Source organism: Heptranchias perlo, chromosome 24 (assembly GCF_035084215.1).
Source record: "Heptranchias perlo isolate sHepPer1 chromosome 24, sHepPer1.hap1, whole genome shotgun sequence".
In the NCBI taxonomy this organism is placed as follows: domain Eukaryota; kingdom Metazoa; phylum Chordata; class Chondrichthyes; order Hexanchiformes; family Hexanchidae; genus Heptranchias; species Heptranchias perlo.
Genome location: NC_090348.1, coordinates 28792657 through 28815841, shown reverse-complemented (window position 1 = coordinate 28815841; position 23185 = coordinate 28792657). Strand labels below are relative to the sequence as shown.

Genomic DNA, 23185 nt, shown 5'->3' with positions numbered 1-23185 from the left:
ATGGAAACCACTGAAAAACATGGAAGAGTGTTCACATTATTGAGGAGACAAATTGTTTACTGGTGAGAAACGAGACAAACAGAACTTTCTCCAGGTCCCATTGTGAAATGAACCTTGTATTTGATAATATAAAATCACTGCTTAACCTTGATTAAAATCAATTAAGTGTTTCTAACCCATAGGGCTTTATATTCAGTTCACATATTATCTCACAAAATATTTGGCAGTACAATGAGTCCTTAGAAGTCTCAATACCTCCCCCAGCCTAAAAGAGAGGGAAAACATTAATGCCCTACCTAATATTTTGCTTTCATTGCTATACTGACCTGGTGTTATTGCCACTCCATTTCCATTGACGACAGGCCTCTCTTCTTCTTCTTCCTCTTCTTCAGGAGGGGCAATACCAGCTTTCTCCATGTTACTTACTGATTTGTTTCTTTTCCTTTTTCCCTCAGCACTAGGTCTGGCACCAGGCAGAATCTGATCAGTCACATTTAGCAACAGCGGAGTTGGTTCTGCTGGGGGTTTTGGAGTGCCATAGTAATTGTCTGCAAAAGACAACAGTAAATTCCTGTTTAGTGTTACATTTCAAAGATGCATGTAGATAAGTCAAATGTCTGTAATATGAAATCAGTACATATTACAATGTTTGGGAAAAATGATATTACAAGTAGTCTACCTATTTTACAGTGAAATTTTAAATGGACCAATATTATTAAATGAACACTGCATATTTCTCTTGAGAAGCTTTGGTAATTTAAAAAAAGGTCTTATTAAATACAAATTGCTCATCAGAAATTCATCATTCAGTTGTTATTCACTGTTTTGGAGATTGGTGTATTGGGAGAAATTATTAATATTTTTATTGCAGTAACCTAGTTTCCAACACTAATTCGATAGATGACAGGCACCTCATTAGAAAAATCCTAGACACATCTGTATATTCAAAGAGAAAAATATTGCCACTTTTTTATAGGCTATTAAAATTATAGAGAGATTAAAATGAAACAGAAAAAGGAAGTTAATGACGAATGTAAGGTTCATAATTCAGTAGAGAACCAGGCTGAATACAGGAAGTACAGAGGAGATCTAAAAAAGGGAATAAGAAGGGCAAAGAGAGAGTATGAGAATAGATTAGTGGCTAACATTAAAGGAACCCAAAAGTCTTTTATAAACATATAAATAGTAAAAGGATGGAACCAATTGGGGACAAAAAAGGAGATCTTCTTGTGGAGGCAGAGGCTGAGGCACTAAATGAATACTATGCATCCATCTTCACTAGAGGATGCAGCCATTGTAGCAGTAAAGGAGGAGGTAGTAGCAATATTGGATAGGATAAAAATAGATAAAGAGGAGGTACTTAAAAGATTGGCAGTACTCAAAGTAGAAAAGTCACCCGGTCCAGGTGGGGTGCATCCTCGGTTATTGAGGAAAGTAAGGGTGGAAATTGCAGAGGCTCTGGCCACAATCTTCCAATCCTCCTTAGATTATGGAGATGGAGCCGGAGGACTGGAAGATTGCAAATGTTACGCCCCTGTTCAAAAAAGGGGAGAGGTATAAACCCGGCAATTACAGGCAAGTTAGCCGAATGTTGGTGGTGGTGAAATTTTTAGAGACAATAAACTGGGACAAAATTATGTCGCAGACTCAATGGACCGAACGGCCCCCTTCCGTGCTGTAACCTTTCTATGATTCTATGATTCTAATTGGCACTTAGAAAAGTATGGGCTAATAAATGAAAGTCGGCATGGATTTATTAATGGAAAATCATGTTTGACTAACTTGATTGAGGTGTTTGATGAAGTAAAGGAGAGGGTTGATGAGGGTAGTGGGGTTCTTGTTGTGTATATGGACTTTCCAGAGGCATTTGATAAAGTACCACATAATAGACTGGTTAGCAACATTAAAGCCCATGGGATTAAAGGGATAGTGGCAGCGTGGATACAAAATTGGCTAAGGGTCAGAAAACAGAGAGTAGTGGTCAACAGTTGTTTTGCACACTGGAGGGAAGTACAGAGTGGTGCTCCCCAGGGGTCAGTATTTGGACCACTGCTCTTTTTGATATATATTAATGACCTGGACTTGGGTATAGAGGGTATAATTTCAAAGTTTGCAGATGACACGAAACTCAGAAATGTGACAAATAATGTGGAGGATAGTAACAGACTTTAGGAGGACATAGACAGACTGGTGAAATGGGCAGACACATGGCAGATAAAATTTAATGCAGACAAGTGTGAAGTGATACATTTTGATAGGGAGAATGAGGAGAGGCAATATAAACTAAAGGGTACAATTTTAAAGGGGGTGCAGAAACAGAGAGACCTGGGAGGGTGGACATACACAAATCTTTGAAGATGACAGAACAAGTTGAGAAGGCTGTTAAAAAAGCATATGGGATCCTGGGCTTTATTAATAGACGCTCAGAGTACAAAAGCAAGGAAGTTATGATAAACCTTTATAAAACACTGGTTAGGCCTCAGCTGGAGTATTGTGTTCAATTCTGGGCACCACACTTTAGGAAGGATGTCAAGGCCTTAGAGAGGGTGCAGAAGTGATTTACTGGAATGGTACCAGGGATGAGGGACTTCAGTTATGTGGAGAGACTGGGGTTGTCCTTCTTAGAACAGAGAAGGTTAAGGGGAGATTTGTTAGAGGTGTTCAAAATCATGAACGGTTTTAATAGAGTAAATATGGAGAAACTGTTTCCAGCGGCAGAAGGATCGGAAACCAGAAGACCCAGAATTAAGGTGATCGGCAAAAGAGCTGGAGGTGACATGAAGAAACATTTTTTTATGCAGCGAGTTGTAATGATCTGGAATGTACTGCCTGAAAGGGTGGTGGAAGCAGATTCAGTAGTAACTTTCAAAAGGGAACTGGATAGATACTTGAAGGGAAAAAAAATTACAGGGCTATGGGGAAACAGCAGGAGAATGGGACTAATTGGATAGCTCTTTCAAAGAGCTGGCATAGGCACGATGAGCTGAATGGCCTCCTCCTGTGCTGTACCTACAATGATACTATGATTGACACATTCTGAGGTTTTTGGCATGGGATTGTTAAATAGATGATTACCAGGGCAAGCCACTGGGATAGAAAAGAAAGTCAAGGTACAAGGGTATCTTGTACTCAGTTTCTACTGCAAATTCTGTGTGACTCATGAGATAATCAGAGTTGTCGTGGTTTACACTGAACTCACAACAGGGTTGCTCACTTTGCCACTAATACTAATACAGAAGACCCAAATTATTAAATTTGCATCATGACATACATGTTTGTTAGAACACCAATATATCATGATATAAATATTCAGTTTAAATAAAAACAGCTTGGCAGGATCTATTGACTGATGTTTATACTGTGCTTCCTGTTTCCACTGCAATTTTGTTTGCAAAGGACAAAATAATCAGTTTGGACTGGATTCTGACCCCACTCAATTTCTTTGTGGTATAATGCCAGTTTGTTGGAAAAACAGTTACAGTGACAATGCTAGCCAGCTTCAACACACTGTGCCCCATTTGATACTCAAGATATTATTATGCAATATGCTTAGTTATAGACTTAAGGGGTACATTGACTCTGAAATTAAATCCTAGTTATCATTTTATTTTGAGAAACCTTTGTGGAGAACCAAGATCCATAGGGCAAATTGAGAACTAAAAGATAAATCATGAAGTGAATAGGTGACACCAAACTTGAGGTTTAAAATATGTAGATTGTAGAAGAAGGGGATGATAGACAAGGAGGACCAGGCAGGTAGTGCAGGAGTCTCTTGAGTGCATCTTGCTATCTAACCGGTAGGTGAGGACGATGGTTCTTCTGCTGAGTACAGCCAGAGCCAAGTCCACGGCACCATGGATGGCTCAGCTGTACAGGGGGGGAGGAGGAAGGTCAGAAAAGCAACAGTGATAGGGAATTCAATAGTTAGGGGAACAGAAAGGCGTTTCTGTGGCCGCAGACGTGATTTCAGGATGGTATGTTGCCTCCCTGGTGCTCGGGTCAGTGATGCCACTGAACGACTGCAGAACATTCTGAGGGGGGAGGGTGAACATCCAGAGGTCGTGATCCATATCAGTACCAATGACATAGGTAGAAAGAGGGATGAGATCCTGCAGGCAGATTTTAGGGAGCTAGGAACGAGATTAATAAGCAGGGCCTCAAAGATAGTAATCTCCGGATTACTCCCGGTGCCACGCGCTAGTGAGTACAGATATAGGAGGATAGTTCAGGTGAATGCATGGCTGGAGAAATGGTGCAGGAGGGAGTGCTTTAGATTCTTGGGTCCAGTTCTGGGGGAGGTGAGACCTGTACAAGCCAGACGGGTTGCACCTCAACAGGGCCGGAACCAATATCGTCGTGGAGAGGTTTGCTAGTGCTGTTGGGGAAGGTTTAAACTAGCTTGGTAGGGGGATAGGAACCCGAGCGTAGATTCAGAAGGGAGAGAAGCAGAGCTGGAAATGGAAGGCAGAAAATTAGGAAGCGAATTTGGAAGGTAGAGGAAACAAAGACTAGAAAATAGAAAACAAAGGAGTTTGGCAATGCTTAATGGTATATACCTCAATGCAAGGAGTCTTGTGAATAAGGCAGATGAGCTGAGGGCACAGATAGACATGTGGGGTATGATATATTAGCTATTACTGAAACATGGCTTAAAGAGGGGCAGGAATGACAGCTCAACATTCCTGGTTACAGGGTTTTCAGACAAGATAGAGAGGGGGATAAAAAAAAGGAGGGGGGGGGTGGCTATATTGGTTAAAGAAACAATTACAGCCGTGAGGAGGGATGATATGTTAGAAGGATCATCAAATGAGGCCATATGGGTTGAACTGAAGAACAAAAAAGCGGCAATCACACTGCTGGGAGTGTACTATAGGCCCCCAAACAGTCAGAGGGAGATAGAAGAGCAAATGTGTAGGCAAATTTCTGAGAAGTGCAAAAACAATACGGCAGTAATAGTAGGAGATTTCAACTACTCTAACATTAACCGGGATAGAATCGGTGTAAAAGGTATAGAGGGTGCAGAATTCTTAAAATGCATTCAGGAGAACTTTTTTAGCCAGTATGTAGGAAGCCCAACGAGAGAGGGGGAGTTCTGGTCTTAGTTTTAGGGAATGAAGCTGGGCAGGTGGAAGGAGTATCAGTGCGAGAGCATTTTGGTGGTAGTGGTCATAAATCAGTTAGATTTAGCATAGTTATGGAAAAGGACAAAGACAGAACAGGAGTAAAAGTTCTCAATTGGGGAAAGGCCAATTTTACTAAGCTGAGATGTGATTTAGCAAATGTGGACTGGAAACAGCTACTTGAAGGTAAATCAGTGTCAGCCCAGTGGGAGGCATTCAAATGGGAGATAGTGAGGGTTCAGAGCAAATATGTTCCCACAAAGAAAACGGGTGTCAAGGAGCATACAGGGTAAGATAAGGCAAAAAAGGAAAGCTTATGTCAGATACCGAGAGCTCAATACTGCAGAAAGTCTAGAGGAGTATAGAAAGTGCAGGGGTGAAACTAAAAAGGAAATTAGGAAAGCAAAGAGAGGGTATGAAAAAATATTGGCAAGTAAAATCAAGGAAAACTCAAAGATGTTTTATCAATTCATAAACAGCAAGAGGGATAACTAAGGAAAGAGTAGCGCCTATTAGAGGCAAAAAGGTAACCTGTGTGCAGAGGTGGAAGACATGGGTAAGGTTCTTAATGAATACTTTGCGTCTGTCTTCACAAAAGAGGGGGACGATGCAGACATTGTAGTTAAGGAGGAGGGGTGAAATATTGGAGGGGGTAAACATAGTGAGGGAGAAAGTATTAAGAGGATTAGCATCTTTGAAAGTAGGTAAATTGCCAGGCCAGTATGAAATGTATCCCAAGCTGTTAAGAGAAGCAAGGGAGGAAATGGGCTCTGACCATCATTTTCCAAACCTCTCTGGTTACAGGCGTGGAGCTGGAGGATTGCTAATGTTGTACCATTGTTTAAAAAGGGAGAAAAGGATTGACCAAGTAATTACAGGCCAGTCAGCCTAACCTCAGTGGTGGGCAAATTATTGGAAACAATTCTGAGGGACAGTATTAATCGTCATTTAGAAAGGCATGGATTAATCAAGGACAGTCAGCATGGATTTGTTGAGAGAAGGTCATGTCTGACTAACTTGATTGAATTTTTTGAGGAGGTAACAAGGAGGGTCGATGAGGGTAGCTTACATGGAATTTAGCAAGGCTTTTGACAAGGTCCCATATGGCAGACTGGTCAGAAAAGTAAAAGCCCATGGGATCCAAGGGAAAGTGGCAAGTTGGATCCAAAATTGGCTCAGTGGCAGGAAGCAAAGGGTAATGTTCGACAGGTGTTTTTGTGACTGGAAGGCTGTTTCCAGTGGGGTTCCACGGGGCTCAGTACTAGGCCCCTTCCTTTTTGTGGCATATATCAATGATTTAGACTTAAATGTAGGGGACACGATTAAGAAGTTTGCAGATGATACAAAAATTGGCCATGTGGTTCATAGTGAGGAGAAAAGCTGTAGACTGCAGGAAGATATCAATGGATTGGTCAGGTGGGCAGAAAAGTGCCAAATGGAATTCAATCTGGAGAAGTGTGAGGTAATGCATTTGGGGAGGGCAAACAAGGCAAGGGAGTAACACTAAATGGGAGGATACTGAAGGGTGTAGAGGAACAGAGGGGCCTTGGAGTGCATGTCCACAGATCCCAGAAGGTAACAGGACAGGTGGTTAAGAAGGCATACGGGATACTTTCCTTTATTAGCCGAGGCACAGAATATAAGAGCAGGGAGGTTATGCTGGAACTGTATAAAACACTGGTTAGGCCACAGTTAGAGTACTGAGTACTGTTCTGGTCAACACATTACAGGAAAGATGTGATTGCATTAGAGAGGGTACAGAAGAGAATTACAAGGATGTTGCCAAGACTGGAGAATTTTAGTTTTGAGAAAAGATTGGATAGGCTGGGGTTGTTTTCTTTGGAACAGAGGAGGCTGAGGGGAGATTTAATTGAAGTATATAAAATTATGAGGGACCCACATAGTGTGGATAGGAAGGACCCATTTTCCTTAGCAGAGAGACCAATAACCTGGGGCATAGATTTAAAGTAATTGGTAGAAGGATTAGAGGGGAGCTGTGGAGAAATATTTTCACCCAGAGGGTGGTGGGGGTCTGGAACTCACTGCCTGAAAGGGTGGTAGAGGCAGAAACCCTCAACTCATTTAAGAACTACTTGGATATGCACTTGAAGGGCCGTAACCTACAAGGCTACGGACCAAGCGCTGGAAAGTGGGAATGGGCTGGATAGCTCTTTTTCGGCCGGCACAGACACGATGGGCTGAATGGCCTCCTTCTGTGCTGTAAATTTCTGTGATTCTATGATTCTGAGGGTAGGATGGAGTTTTATGTCTTTGAGGTCCTGGTGAAGTATGAGTTAGGTTAGATCTCTTGATTTCAAAACAGTGAGAATGCAAGAAGTGGAAAGAGTGCATAGGTTTTTTTTTTAGGAGCTTAAGAATAACAACATGCATTTATATAACAGCTTTACTGTTGAATAATGTCCTAGGATGTGTGAGGAAAGCAGACACCAAGCCAGAGAGAGAGAGATAGGAAGAACACAAGAAGAAAGTTTGGAGACCACCATGTTTGATGACTATATCAAAGTTGACCCATTACCCGGACATCTTAATTTTGCTTCAGCTTTATTTTTTGCCACAGCAACATGGAAGGTAAATACTCTATCCCTCTGTGAATGCAACCTAGTACCATATTTGGCTATTTTTACTGCAGCCAATCACTGGCTGATATATTTCATGCATTTACTCAAAATAAACCCCAGATTTCTTTCTGAACAGCCTTTTAACACATTCAATCTTTTGTTTCCTTGCTCCTATAAAAATTGTTATATACATAATTTGAACTGCATCTGGTACTGAGTTATCTTAAAGATCCAAATACCTTTGAATCTGATTGCACTATTTGTCATTTATGCAGCACCTTTTACGTCCTCAAGATGGCCCAAAGTGCTCACGCACAATTAATTACCTTTGAACTGTTGTTATGTAGACAAATGCAGTTGCTAATTTGCTCATAGCAAGGTTCCAAAAACAGCAATTAGATAAGTGACCAGTAAATCTGTTTAGTGTTGTTGGTTGCAGAATAAATGTCTGCTAGAACACTAGAAGAACTCTCATACTTTCTTCGAATAGTGCTATAGGAACTTTTACGTCTACCCAGGTAGGCAGATGGGATCTCAGTTTAATATTCCATCCAAAAAAGACAGCATCTTTGACACTGCAGCACTTCCTCAGTACTGCACTGAAGTATGGGCTTAGATTATGTGCTCAAATATCATTTGCAATTTGTTTGTTTTCTTCATGATACCCTGTCCAGTACTTTGGAGATGCCCGACAAGTGCCCCAGGTGGCACATTTAAAATCAGGAGCTCACCATATGAGAAATTGAAGCCACATACCCACATCCTACCACTTGGTAGTACTGCATGTTGTTACATTTTTGAGAGTGGCACTGGTGGCTGTCAACAAATTAGTAAAAGACAGCGTTCGATAGGAATTAAAATTTTCATTGCCCATCATCATAATCAGGCAAGTGTCAAAACGCTACGATATGTCTCCATCTGGCTGGTCTTTGGCAGGATTTCAGATATCAAACTCAAAGTCATCATTTCATAATCAGCTCTGAGATTGAGAGACGCAGATAAGCTTGAACCTTGCTTGAAATCGCTTCTCATGCATGGGTTGGTATAGTGCAGAGATGTTTAATACCGCTTTGTTTGGTCTGCTTAGAGTTTGCCAGCCCATGAAATTGACACTGATGGATTGTTTCTTAAGAAAGATGCAGCATCCCTTAAAACGTTTTGGTTAGCGATGGAGTCAGCGTGATCCCTTATGCCCATACCCTGATAGCAGATATTGGAATACCTGTTCAGTCAGGGTCGTAAACTTTACTTAAGAATCCAGTTCTTGTAATCATAAAATGAGGCAAGATATCGCACTAGATTTTCCTCTCCTTTACTACCAGTTTTTAGGCAATATCAGGGTAATGGGGGGGGGGGGGGGGGGATGGGGAGGGAAGTAGACAGAGAGCTGTTGCACTGGCTCCCTGCCAGTCCCCATCATTTCTGGTACTTTTGCCTGGTGGATGATGAATATGGCTGTTCATATTTGGACAGGTGTATTCAAACGGCATGCTAATGAAGGAAATGTGGCATCCAGCAACACTAGATATTAAGAATGCTGTTGCATTCTAGGGGCCAGTGTTGCTAAGGAGATGGTGGGATTTTTTTTAAATGTAAAGGGCAGCTTTAACTAAGGTAATCAATTGCAGAATGATGAATTGCCTTAGTCAATGTAGGATATTTAAAAATTTAAAACTTATGACTTTTTTTTAAACTAGTCTTCAGCCAGCTCCAGCAGCCAAGCTGTGCTGTGGCAAAGCATCGGAGCACTGGGCCAGGGTTTAGGGATGCTGGCAGGAGGTGGTGGAAGTCCCATCCACTGAAGGTCCGTTGCCATTGCAGCAGAAAAGGAAAATCTACCCCAACAAGAATGAATTTGCTTTCAGATTTTCTCAAACTTCCGGAATGCCATTCAACGCAAGATACTACATCTGTTTGCATTATTTTTGATTTAAATAAGCCAAGAAGCCAGGTAATCAACCTTCTTTATGGCATTTTTGTGTTATTGTGAAACAGCCTCCTTGGACACTTTATAAACTTTCACAGGTTTTAATTTTTTTGAGAAAGCAGGCACTCATGCCTGCACTTTTAAAATGTATAAATTTTAACAGCCACAAGTGGAGTTCTGCACATGTCTATAAGGATGCCTGAGACAGCTCCCTCCTGTCCATGAGAATTCAATAGGATCCATGGTAGTGCCTAGCTGGAACAATTCTGCAGCTACTGGTAGTATACTGGTATGAATGCACCCCAAGTGTCAAGTCTTCAATGTACAGTTACAACTAGCATTTTTTAGGGAGATTATCTCGTTCGATTAATCTTTGGAGAGCTATTGTGAGTTTAGTTTTCTCTATATTTTCGCTGGACTCAGTTCATGAGTTGTTCTTGTTTTTCAAAAAGCAATATTATCACCAAAGTTGACATAATTTAAAACTTTTGTTGCACATCTATATTTTCGTGAATAGGGTGTAAAACATAGACTTGCATCCTATGAGCTCAGTGGCAATGAAGAGGAATGGAGTCGAGAAATCTTGTGAAAATTTCTGGCTAGAAATGTGAACTTTCAATTGAGGTAGCCATCCATGAAAACAACTTCATATCATTCAGTGCTCTTAATTCTTAAACTATTTGCTGGCAAATATTGAGACAAAATATTGTTCACATAAAATACACAGGAGTATTGCATGTTTGTGATCCTATGGACTGATCAATTAATTAAACAATAAATAGAAGGCATGTGTATACCGTCCTAGTGATGTGAGCAAGGAGATGAAGTTGAGAACTAACCAAATACTGTTATGGTTAAATGTCCACAACAGAACTCATTAGGTCACTTGTAAGGAAGAATAAGTCACAGTTTTTAAAATAAAAAAACTGTCTCATTCCCTAACTGTAGATTTATATTTTTTTCAAATGGAATTTTAAGATAGGATGAAGCGGTACCAATAGTGAGCAGAATCTTTACATAGGTGGTGCATAGGGCAATATTAAAATTCTAAAACCCTTATTCTGAGGGACACCAGGGATTTTATGTTGCTGTGAAAATCACAACACTCATATATATATAGATTCCAAAATTAGTCAATGCATAGTAAAAGTATACATTCATAAAATGATCCAGATCACCAATGTTCAATAGGTATGTCAACATCTATCTTGTGTTGGCCATAAAGGCCCATCACGTTCCATTGTGTTTTATTGAAGGATATAGACCACGAGCTGCATCTCATGCTTCAAATCAGTTCTCTGTCCACTGTTTTATTATAAAATGTGTTTACTAATTGAAACTCCCAGTGGGGTTGCACATGGTTTATGCTCAAATTCAAGCAAACTCTCCACGATGTATAAAATTTTGTTCATTTCTAAATGTGGCAGTTATGTTTAGACAGTATGACTGGTGAGTGCTAACTAGTAAAGAGATTTTGCGTTTCGAAGCACACGATATTTTCCTTTTTGGGGAGGTTCATTTGTAAAAATGATTTGTTTTAAGGACTGGGGAAGTGATTATGAATTAGGAGCTGCAGTACCCTGTGACTCAGTGAGTAAATGCACTTTTTGGTGTTGCACTGAGCCATACAGACCAGAGAAGTTTTATCCTTAGTACAATATATACTTCAGGAAAGGATCAGAAACTGAGACCACTGTTTGGGGGTTGAAAGTGATGGGTATGAGTTATTGCGAGGGTGGCGCTGTAGTTCACTCTAGGGGATTGCACTAATCTGCTCCTGGCCCATCCTTGGTCTCCTGTCCACTCTAGACTCTCCAGTGCCACTTCAATGCCAGTCTGTTGCTGGCCTCTCTCCAGCTCCAGGTCTCCCATTCTCCTCTCTCTAATATATGGATATATTTAAAATGCTATCTTTCTTTTCAACACCATCCTTATTTATAAATTGTTTTGTTGAAAGATAAGATTCTGATTTCCAATCAAATGATTAAAATCATTTAACTTCCTCATTGTGCTGGTAAGCAGTAGCGGCAGTTCATGGAACAGTCAGCATGCATTAAAATCAAATTTGCCGCTCTCTAGGTAGTCACCATGGCTTCCCAGAGAGCAGGAAATGTTATTGTAATGCATGCTGACAGTTCGACTGTGTGCTGACGCATTACAGTGACACAATTGGTGAGCGCTGAATTATATTATTTTAATTAATCTTTAGATTAGAAATCAGAACCTTATTTTCCGGCAAAGCAACTTTTAAATAAGAATGGTGATAGAAAGTTAGGTAGCGCTTTGACAAAAATAGGAAGATTTCTATCTTTTATTTCATATGACTTTAAATAGATAGTTTAAATCCAATTTAAAAATGTTTTGGTCAGTTGCATCTCTGGGGGAATGTCATTGTTTTTGTGGCAGTGATGACCAATACATTAAACTGGCCAGGCCTAATCAGCATAGTCCTCATTTTTTGTGTCTATGTGTCAGAAATTAAGTCAAAAAGTCGTGGCTGAAACAGCTTAATTGGAACGTTAATGGATTTGAGAGACTGACAGACTGTGCTGGAGATGAGCTTTTTTCCCCCTAGGCGTTGAGCCGTTAGGAAAATCTATTGTGTGTGAAACTCCATCTATGGCAAATGTATGTAGAAGCGGCGACATTAATACCTCACCTAAAAGGTGAGAGAACTGTCAAACTCTCATCTTTGATGTTAAGGAAATGGCTGTTTGTTGTGGTTGTGTGGGTAAAGTCTATGGTATAATGATCTGAGGTGGATGACTAAAACTTTTTTCATTCCTTCCCAGATTTTTTGTGGACCATATTAGTAATTCCATAAAGCCTGATTTAGGTTTAAAACAAAACAAGCTCCAATATCAAATATTTTCACTACTGGTCAAAGAATGTTTTCCTTGGGTAATAGCCAATTTGTTGCCAAGGATACTTGGTAGAAAATTTGTAATCTAAAGCTTGAGATTTCCCCTTCGAAATGGTACAATTGTATTTTAATATGCAAAAGTCAGCGAATAGTCCTTAAGCATTGCAGCAGTTCTGTAGTTGTTTGTGAATATCGTAAATCCCAATATTGATTTAATATTAAGATTAATAGCAGTCACATATCACTATGAAACTCAAAACAAGTTCCTGTTCCATATTTTTGGTTTTCTGAGCTACTAACAATATAACCTGCTCCATAGTCAGCTGTGAAAATGTTATATCAGGGCAAGTGATAGCCTAAAACAATTTTTTTGTCTCCACTCTGGGCAAGGTGCAAAGGGAAGCAAGTAAACATTGGGTGCTTGAGTAGGTCTCCTAACTGCACCTTAAGTGAAGCAGCGGCCTTGCAGCAGGCTGTCCGTATTTGGCTGGGGAGCACTAAGTGGTATCTGGGGGACTAAAAGAGGTCAAAATCTAAGACTGAAGGGCGGCGAGAAATAAAATAACATAAATAAAAACAACGGCCTAGAAATTCAGGTGTTAAACGGCTTGCTAAGCCTCCAATATGGCGGGCAGGAAGCTCACTGTCATTGCGAGCCGGAAGCGCTCCACCCGCCATATTGGTAAAGGCCAAAAAGTCAGTATGTAGGTGCCTGAAGCAGGTGTTAGCCCCTTTGCATGTGCAAGTAGGGGCCCAATGCCTGTTTGAGGCCCCTACTGGAAGATTGGTTTGCCCTAAGGCAGCTGGAGCCAGCTGCAAATAGGAAAACCACGTCTATATGTGGCGTGGAGTTCCTTAAAGGGACTGCTGTCGGCTGCCACAAAAAAGGTAGGATTTTAAAACATACTTACCGGAAAGTAAGTAAATTACTGCTCCTCCCAACTCCACATTCAAAGAATGCGGGCCGCTGTCGGCTGTGCTCAGCCCCGGTTGCCGCTGCTATCATGCCCCCCCCCACCCCCACCCCCCCGCTGCCCCTCCAGCCACCGCTATCTCCCGATGTGATCGCCTACCCTCCCGACCCGATTACCAGAGACTTGAGCACAATATCTAGGCTGACACTCTGGTGCAGTACTGAGGGAGTGCTGTACTGACGGAGGTGCCTCTGCTCTCTCAGGTGGATGTAAAAGATCCCATGGCTCTATTTCAAAGAAGAGCAGGGGAATTCTCCTGGTGTCCTGGCCAATATTTATCCCTAAACTAACTTCACTAAAACAGATTATCTGGGCATCATCACATTTCTGTTTGTGGGACCTTGCTGTGCGCAAATTGGCTGTTGTGTTTCCTTCATTACAACAGTGACTACACTTCAAAAGCACTTAATTGGCTGTAAAGCACTTTGGGACGTCCTGAGGTTGTGAAAGGTGCTACGTGAAATGCAAGTCTTCCTTTTCTTCCATTCTGCTTCACCAACAAGCAGCCTGTTTGCGTCCGCATCTCGCAGACTCGCCGATAATGAGGCACGAGGCCCAATATCGGGTGTGCCTCGGGCCTCACCATCCAGATGCAGAGATTGATCCCTGCGCACCACCCCTGCACCCCCCCTCCCCCCCACCGCGTGCCCGAAAATGGGCACACCCGAATTTCTAGGCGAAGAAGTCTACATAGTTCATAGGAAGGAGCTGACTTAATAAGCCAAATGGCCTTTTCTCTTTCCACAGTTTCTAGGATACTTTCATGTTTTTAACAGTTTACAGTATAGTTTCCAACACTAATTAATCAATAACCTTGGTAGGTGCTACGTCGAAAACATTAAAACAGAACCTCTGTGCCAGATGTATCAAACTGATGGCAAAGCTTATGCAGTTCTAGTTTTGCATTGGTCGGCACTATTTGATATCATTAGCTGGATTTGTATTGCAGTTATAAAGTGTACAGTAATATTAAGTGACAGAAAATCTATACTGTAACTGACTGGATATATGTGACTAAAACATTTAATGGTAAATTTTATGATTTAGTACTCCTGACTCAGACCTTTTTGTGACAGGAGTGCATATTGGGAGGTCAAGCATGGAGGTCAGCTTGCCTGATTCATAACCTTCATGAGATTCCATCCATTCATTTTAGTCACACTGGTTAATACAAGTTCTCATGCATGACAACTAGAAAACTAGAAACATCTGAAAAGCTTGAATAATGCCAACAACTGAGAAAACAATTGACAATTCAGAAACAGCCCTGAATATAGGTCTATGACCAAGGATTTTGCTTTATGACAGCTGAACAAATTAAATCATCTTTTTATTACCTGAGAATTCCAGATGCTTTGGGGATCACATGAACACCTATATGAAAACCTAAACACTATATTCTTGCTTATGAATTGGAACAAGTGGTTACACTGAACGTGCAGCAGGACATGAGCTCATGATGAATTAAGATCCAGGTAAAACCAATATTATAACCAGGGAAAAACAAAAGAACCCAAAATATATTTTTTGCAGTGGTGGATTTGGAAATTTCTGAACAGCACCATGAGCATTAAAGGTGTGTGATTTTATTTTCCCAGGGGGAGTCCTAGAGACATGCCAAGAAATTCTGATTTTTGATATCTTTTGGTGCATATCCAGTATTTTACAGTTTATTATAATTCTGTTTTTGAAACCTAAATTTATATATCCTGGAAAGGTAACACATTTTAAATATTAAAAGAAAATAGTTCTTACAAGGTACAACTGATTTTTATGCTATAAGAAGCTATTAATAGTGAATGTGACACCGGATATGCATGTACCATGGTGTTTGCATTTCTATAACACTGCTAACATGCAAGAAGATGGCTCAAAGCACTTCAAACAAAGGAGGAAAACTCCCTTCTCTAGGGTGATTAATGACAGTCAGGGTAGACGAGACCCTTGCTCCCTTTCTGCCACAAGTCCACCTCACAGCTTGGTCCTGGATCTCATTCGATTTTTTCACCTGGGATTTCTGGACCATGAAAGAGAACCATCCTATATGCCTCAAGCTTACTCTGCATTGGGACTTCCGTGGCAAAAACAAGACAGACCAAAGTGCCCTTCACCTGTTCTTATTGGTACTTGTCCTTCAGGACTTCATTATGAATAAACACTAACCCTATCTTCCAATCAATACTTTTGAGGTACTCTCTTTAGCTGTGCAAAGCCTTGGTAGCATGTTCAAGCCATCCACCATGATACTGCTCTAGTTAGCTCATTATTCAAAAATGATGAGTAGAGTGCAATAGATCTCCAGCAGTGTTCGCCAGCAACACAGTGGCCCAGAGTTTGCTGTAGCCAGTCAATGAACAGCACTCACCATTAGTAAGACATGCCCTCGCCCGTTTAATCTCCATGATATTTTGCGCCGCAAGTTGTTTTAAGTGCGAGATGGAAACGGCCCGGCGCCCTTTCAGGGCATCGGGGATCCGTGTGAACAGGGTAAGAAACTGTGTATCTCCTTAACCAGATTGAAGGATTGTGAAATTAACAGCACAAGGACAGAGAAGGAAGTGTAAGTTAGCATGGTGAATTCAATGTCAAATCAGGAACAGAAAGAGAAATAAGGAGGGCAAGAAAGATTGGATTAAGAGGGAGAGAAAAAAAGACAAAAAAAGTACAAAAAACATTATAATTATTAAAAAAAAATCTCAAACAACAATTAAATCCTGAAGGAATGAGACTCCATACTTGTAAAAGTTAATTTTCAGTGCCAGAGAGGTTGACTGGCAGTAATTAACACTTATCGCATTGTTAAAAGGGTACTTTTAACAATGTTAAAAGTTGATGATGTTATAATGACCTCATTACAGCCTTGGTCCAAACATGGACAAAAGAGCTGAATTCCAGAGGTGCGGTGAGAGTGACTGCCCTTGACATCAAGGCAGCATTTGACCGAGTGTGGCACCAAGGAGCACTAGTAAAATTGAAGTCAATGGGAATCAGGGGGAAAACTCTCCAGTGGCTGGAGTTATACCTAGCACAAAGGAAGATGTTGGTGGTAGCTGGAGGCCAATTATCTCAGCCCCAGGACATTGCTGCAGGCGTTCCTCAGGGCAGTGTCCTAGGCCCAACCATCTTCAGCTGCTTCATCAATGACCTTCCCTCCATCATAAGGTCAGAAATGGGGCTATTTGCTGATGATTGCACAGTGTTCAGTTCCATTCGCAACCCCTCAGATAATGAAGCAGTCCATGCCCACATGCAGCAAGACCTGGACAACATCCAGACTTGGGCTGATAAGTGGCAAGTAACATTCGTGCCAGACAAGTGGCAGGCAATGACCATCTCCAACAAGAGAGAGTCTAACCACCTCCCCTTGACATTCAACGGCATTACCATCACCGAACCCCGACCATCAACATTCTGGGAGGTCACCATTGACCAGAAACTTAACTGGACCAGCCACATAAATACTGTGGCTACAAAAGCAGGTCAGAGGCTGGGTATTCTGCGGCGAGTGACTCACCTCCTGACTCCCCAAAGCCTTTCCACCATCTACAAGGCACAAGTTAGGAGTGTGATGAAATACTCTCCACTTGCCTGGATGAGTGCAGCTCCAACAACACTCAAGAAGCTCAACACCATCCAGGACAAAGCAGACGGCTTGATTGGCACCCATCTACCACCCTAAACGTTCACTCCCTTCGCCACCAGCGCACCGTGGCTGCAGTGTGTGCCATCTACAGGATGCACTGCAGCAACTCGCCAAGGCTTCTTCGACAGCACCTCCCAAACTCGCGACCTCTACCACCTAGAAGGACAAGGGCAGCAGGCACACGGGAACACCACCACCTGCACATTCCACTCCAAGTCACACACCATCCCGACTTGGAAATATATCGACATTCCTTCATCGACGCTGGGTCAAAATCCTCGAACTCCCTACTTAACAGCACTGTGGGAGAAGCTTCACCACACGGACTGCAGCGGTTTGAGAAGGCGGCTCATCACCACCTTCTCAAGGGCAATTAGGGATGGGCAATAAATGCTGGCCTTGCCAGCGACGCCCCCATCCCATGAACGAATAAAACTTAGATTGAAATAGATAAGCCCTAACTTTCTGTGGCGAGCTTAGTTTGTACTGTGCAATTACAGGAACAAAGGATAACATGGTGCTGGGTCATATATTTTATGACTGAAAGTAGGTGTGCTATAGAAAAGGTACAAAATGTAGAATCAGTGCATCTTCGGGGGGGTACTTCTGATCGAGAACTGGCCTGGATTGGTGACACTTTTGTTCCCCGATGGTTATTCTACTTGTAAGTATGATAGATATATTTTCTTGCTTGTAATCACATACATGTTCAATAAATCTTGAAAGTAGAAGTCCAACAGCATGCATTAACCAATCTACAACTTATCCCACATTTTGCAATAATTAACTGTTTAAATCTGTACCATCTAGTCAGAAACACATTTTTAATGACAGAAGTGGATAGTTCCCATTATGAAAAAGTCTTCAAAGTATACTGTACATTTTTTGAATGATGGTTAGAAAAAGTTTGTTTAATGTCTGACTTTTACATTTACTTTTTGCAATTTTACACACATATTCTCATTTAAGCAGAAACTGTGGGTAAAATTTAAAATGTAGATAAGAAAAGTTGTTCAAGTTGTGTGTTAGTTAATTCCCCTTTCTATATTTTTGCCAGCAAAAGTATCATCTTCCTTTTAATCACTGAAGAACACCTTTATTCAGCTCTATTTTACTATACATGGGCTATATTTATGTTATAAGGAGTTTTGTTTATAAGATATATTCTTGAATAGCAAACCTTTCAAAGTTATCAATTTCAGCTCAGGAAACCTTAACACAAATTATCTTTGTAAAAATGATCATAACTCAAAAATATTACCACATTTGCAACAGTATCAACAACTAGAGCTTAGTAACTCTTTAGAAATTAGTTTTTGTGCTCATTCAGGTGAAGGACGCCAGTGCTGGAAAATCGAACCTTTTTGCAATTTTGAAGCCAGCATTATCATCAAACATTTTGAGATCTGATCTAGCCTATGTTACATCCTACTTCTCTGTTCAAATGCTTTAGGAGAACTTCAGAAGAGCATCTCTCACTGCACCAGTGTGATTGACCTATTTCCCACATTGCATGTGGCTTCTCAGAATGAGGCTACCTATTAAGTACCGACCATGGGTAACAAACTCATCTCACTGGTAGCTTTTAAATATGGGGCAAAATGGATTTTTCCTTGTGTTTAATTTTTAAAATTTCGTATTGCTAGAATCGGCGTGCAAGGGGTTAACTCCTAAAGCTACACGGAGTATTCTTTTTAACAGAAAGTCATCAACTTGAATGAGTCTGTTTGTCCACTAAATTTTCCTCAAGGTGCAACTTCACTTTGGCTCAACAATATTTTTTTTGAAATGCGAATTAATGAATCATCCTGAGGTGGCAGCAATATTTGTCCCTAAGTAGTACCATGCTGTTTATGGTGCCATTCTGTTCAATCTGCACAGCAGGGAACGCAACCAGACAAACTTCTGGAGGCACCCTGATCATAGATCAAAGGATAGACCGTCAAGGATATGCTGATAGGGTTAGATGAAGTCGGGAGGGAGGAGGCTCGTGTGGAGTATAAACAACAGCTTGGATCTGTTGGGCCGAATGGCTGGTTTCTGTGGATCTGTTGGGCCGAATGGCCGGTTTCTGTGCTGTGCATTCTAATTAATTCTATGTAACCTGAAGGTAATAATTTTGATTGACAAATATTTTGGAGAACAATAGGAAAAAGGGCAGGCCTACCTCTTTGACAAAGCTTTTGGTCACGTTCTTAATATCTCCTTTTTTGACTCATCATCCCATTTTTGATTACACCTCCTTGAAGCACTTTGGTATGTTTTTCTACATTAAAGGTGCCAAATAAGTACCAGCTGTTGTTGTTGATTGGCTGGAGCCCTTCACGATTAACAGTTCAGTGGGTAGAGACTTCATCTCACTGATTTACAGGGGTCAATTTTCGGATGGCCGAGCGGGTGTGCTCGTGCCGGGGGCTCCTAAAATTGGGGATTGCCGGAGTGGGTCCAGAGCCCGGCTCCATCCCGCCCACTTCCGGGCTCCCTAATGACGCGAATCGGTGCGCACGCAGCCCCCGCATGCGGGACTCCCACCGGCAATCAAAGCCGGCGGGATCCCACTTAAGATCATTATCTGGGTACTTGAGGTCGTTTACAGACCTCATTAGTTGGAGATTTTAGGAGGATTCGGGGGAAACACTCCCTGTTTGAACAGACGTGTTGCAGCCAGCAGCAGCTGCAAAGGTCCATTTAACAGGTGCGGGGTAAACCCTCATTCACTGCAGCAGGGCACTCTGTCACCTCAGACAAAGTTTTGTCTGCCACACCGTTGTCTCCACACTCCAAATTATTAAATCATACCCTAAACTCTGCTGTCCAAACACATTTACCTACTTTGCGGACCCCCTCACACTCACACCGTCAGGATGGGGGTCGGGAGGGTTCCATTGCTACATTCATCACTTCATTGGATGACGACTAACATCACCAGCCTCGCCAGGCATGCCGTCCACCTCTGCTACGTGGAGCTACACAACACAGTGCTGCGCAACAGGCACCTGCACAAAGTAGTCGTGCAACTACACATAAACCCACTGTAGGGTGACCCAACGGGTGGCATCAAGGGTGTTCATGGAGAACCTCATGAAAGGGCATTACTGCACAGGCCAGTCAAGAATGGCCGAGACGTGGCAGTAGTGGTGACAATACAATATGTAATGTGAGTTGATCAGAAATCAAATATAAGTAAAACCATGACAAACCCTCAAACACCCTTGGGCATCCCCTTCATGCTCACGACACGTTTGTCTTATGCTTCCGACTACACATACGTGATGCATGCCCTGTGGCTGCAGCACAGGTAGTGGCAGGTTGGGTGAAGCTGACCGTGAAAGAGATGCATTGGAGGGTGAGTATGAGAGCGAGCCATGAGATTGTATGAGGATTGGGTTGAGTGGAAGTGGCGGGATGAGTACTGGCGAGGTGAGTAAGTGCAGGTAAGATGAGGATGAGGTTTGAGTGGGTGTGAGGAGTGATGTGAGAGAGTAGTGTTGGCAGTGCAGAAGGAGATGTGGGGTGGGGGCGGTGATGTGGCAGACGGAGTGCAGGGGAATGAGTAAGTGTACTCACTTCGGCTGACCTACTTAGGTCATTGAAGCGCCTCCTGCATTGTATGCAGGTGTGTGATATGTTGGTGGTGCAGGTGATCTCCTCTGCCACCTCGAGCCAGGCCTTCGTGGTGGCAGAGGCAGGCCACTTCCTCCTGTCCGCCGGGGAGAAGATCTCTGTCCTCCCCCTCCTCCACACCCCATTCAGTAAGACCTGGAGTGAGGCATCATTAAACCTGGGAGCAGCCTTCCCCTGGGCTGCTCCATGCTGTAATTTTGCCTATTTTCTGCAGCATCAGTCAGTGGAGGACTGCCCCTTTAAATAGGGCTCCTCCAGCTGACAGTCTATGATGCGGGTGCACAGTCCGCCCGCTGCGCAGCTTTCCAGCGTGAAACCCAGAAGCCAAGGTAAGTGGCTTCAATTTACTTACGATCGCGTGCCAAACCCACCGATTTCACTGGGCGGGTTACCCACGCGCCCAGTCGACTCCCTGCTGCCAACCTGCCTCCCTCCTAATATCGGGCCCATAATATCAGTTGTCAGTCAGAGCAACAGAGAGAGAAATTAGTGTGTGAGGCCATCTTGAACCTAGAAGCTGCAAGGCTTTCAGGTTTTGAAATTCCACGCAAGCCTGATAAGGGAAATCGAGCTAGTTTGAGTACAGTAAATAAACACATGGTTAGAAACTATATTTTAGAGAGGAAGTGAGGTGTGTATTTATTGTTTTATATATAGAAGAGTGTAGAAGAGTGCAAAACTGTATACTTTTTGTTCATTTATCCTATGTAACTAAAAAAATTGATTCAGTCTTGTGTCCTGAATTGGTAAGAATGTTTATCCAGTTTGCTGATTGTAAATTGAGGAGAATTCATGTGGTTGCATGTGATACTTTCCAGGAGCTGATGTACAGTGTAAACATTCTCTTTCATGATCTTTGGGTCATGCTGTCGTTTATCTAGATAACGGGCAGAAAAAGTGTACTCCAAATTATAGGGGTTGCAAGGTCCAGTGACGCTGAACCCAAGGAAATATCTAGTGTAAAAACCCAAAATCTGTGATACTGATTTTTATTCAAAAGTATTCTAAATGCAAAACTTATAATTATCTCAACAATATCTACAGAGGAGATAACTAGATATTTAATATCCAGTAATATAGCTCTACAACAACTAAGGTTTATGAGCCGTAGACAGACCACGTACAATCTACTTAGCACATACTCTACCCCACACCATTTAATTTTGAGAAAGGTTCAGCAAAATTTTCTGACTCCTAAAGGTATAGCAAGTAAGACTAGAATTAAGCCATGTTTGGTTGCCTTCCTAGTTAAAATCTCCATGGTGTTGGCAGCTCAGTAAACATCATGTATCATATCGCATTCAATTATCTCTAGCTGACTTATCCGTGTAATGCTCAATTCCATTCCATACCAGATATTTATCTATGTCTTCAATTATCGTTAGATATTTTAAAAAATTTTAAACACAGATCATCTCAGAATTTACTGCTTTTGTTACTATCTGTTCCACATATCCATTACTCAATTGGGAAAAAGAATTCTCCCAATTTTTACACTTCCTTAAAGTTTCAATTTCTGCTCATGTCCCCTAGTTTTGTGCTTGTAGTCCACGTTAAATAACCTATCTGCATTCATATTGCATCTTTTTGAAGAAAGGAGTGTATATTTTCCAGTCAGTTACACTTAATTACTGTCATAAACTAGGTTTAACCAATTAGAAAAAAATGTGCAGAGATCAATTTTGTCAGATTTGAGCATCCCATCCAATTTTCCAGTTGGGTTTTGCACTGGCACCAGAAGTGCCTGCCAGTTTAATTATTAAAATTAGGCCCCATAATGTCATTCAGACGTTGGCACAATTTTTTTGTACTTATGCTGGTATAGCGCTCAGTCATCCACCCACCTATTTTTTGTACATGCTGGGGTAATGTGTTCTTCAATCGCAATTTCCCTTTACTGACATTTTTTGAAGGAGAGAAGTAGGAGCAATGGAGGACTGCACCTCAGGCAGAATGTGCCCACCTGATGGTACTCTCCCGCCGTCCACGTTTACAAGCAGAGGCATATCTACCTGGCAATGACCGTGTAAAACTGCCTATAGAGGCTCTGGGTCAGCAAACAGACAGATGTAGAGCTACCATCTGCTGCAAAAACACCTCCAGTTAACATGCATCATAGGGCTGGCAGTACTACAGGCTATATCACTCAACTTTTCCCTCATGTCCTCTTTCTGAGCTTCCTTCCAGACACGCTGCAATGCTGTGCTATGGAGAAGGTGACCTGGAGTAGCATGGAGCCACAGCCTCCACACTACCACCTCATTTTGTGCTACCTCCACTTTGCCAGCCATCAAACAGGGAGTTGGTGTGTTGTGTTACAGCATCACTTGGCCAGTCTCATTGTCCTACATTTATTGCTCTAGCCACTGGGAATTTATAGGCATTTTTGTTAGCCAACAATCTATGCAATGGCTGAAATATACATTAGCAGCCTTTGTAAAATCTATCAATATTT

At 41.8% G+C, this 23185-nt stretch overlaps 1 protein-coding gene across 18 annotated transcripts in view; it reads right to left on the bottom strand.

The window, feature by feature from the left end:
• Positions 1–23185, bottom strand: part of magi2a (membrane associated guanylate kinase, WW and PDZ domain containing 2a) — a 595536-nt gene that overhangs the window by 145366 nt on the left and 426985 nt on the right. For all 18 annotated transcript variants that reach the window (XM_068004958.1, XM_068004959.1, XM_068004960.1 and 15 more), the window contains one exon: positions 327–548. In XM_068004958.1, coding sequence (XP_067861059.1) covers positions 327–548 — 222 coding nt within the window. The remainder of the gene's footprint in view (positions 1–326; positions 549–23185) is intronic.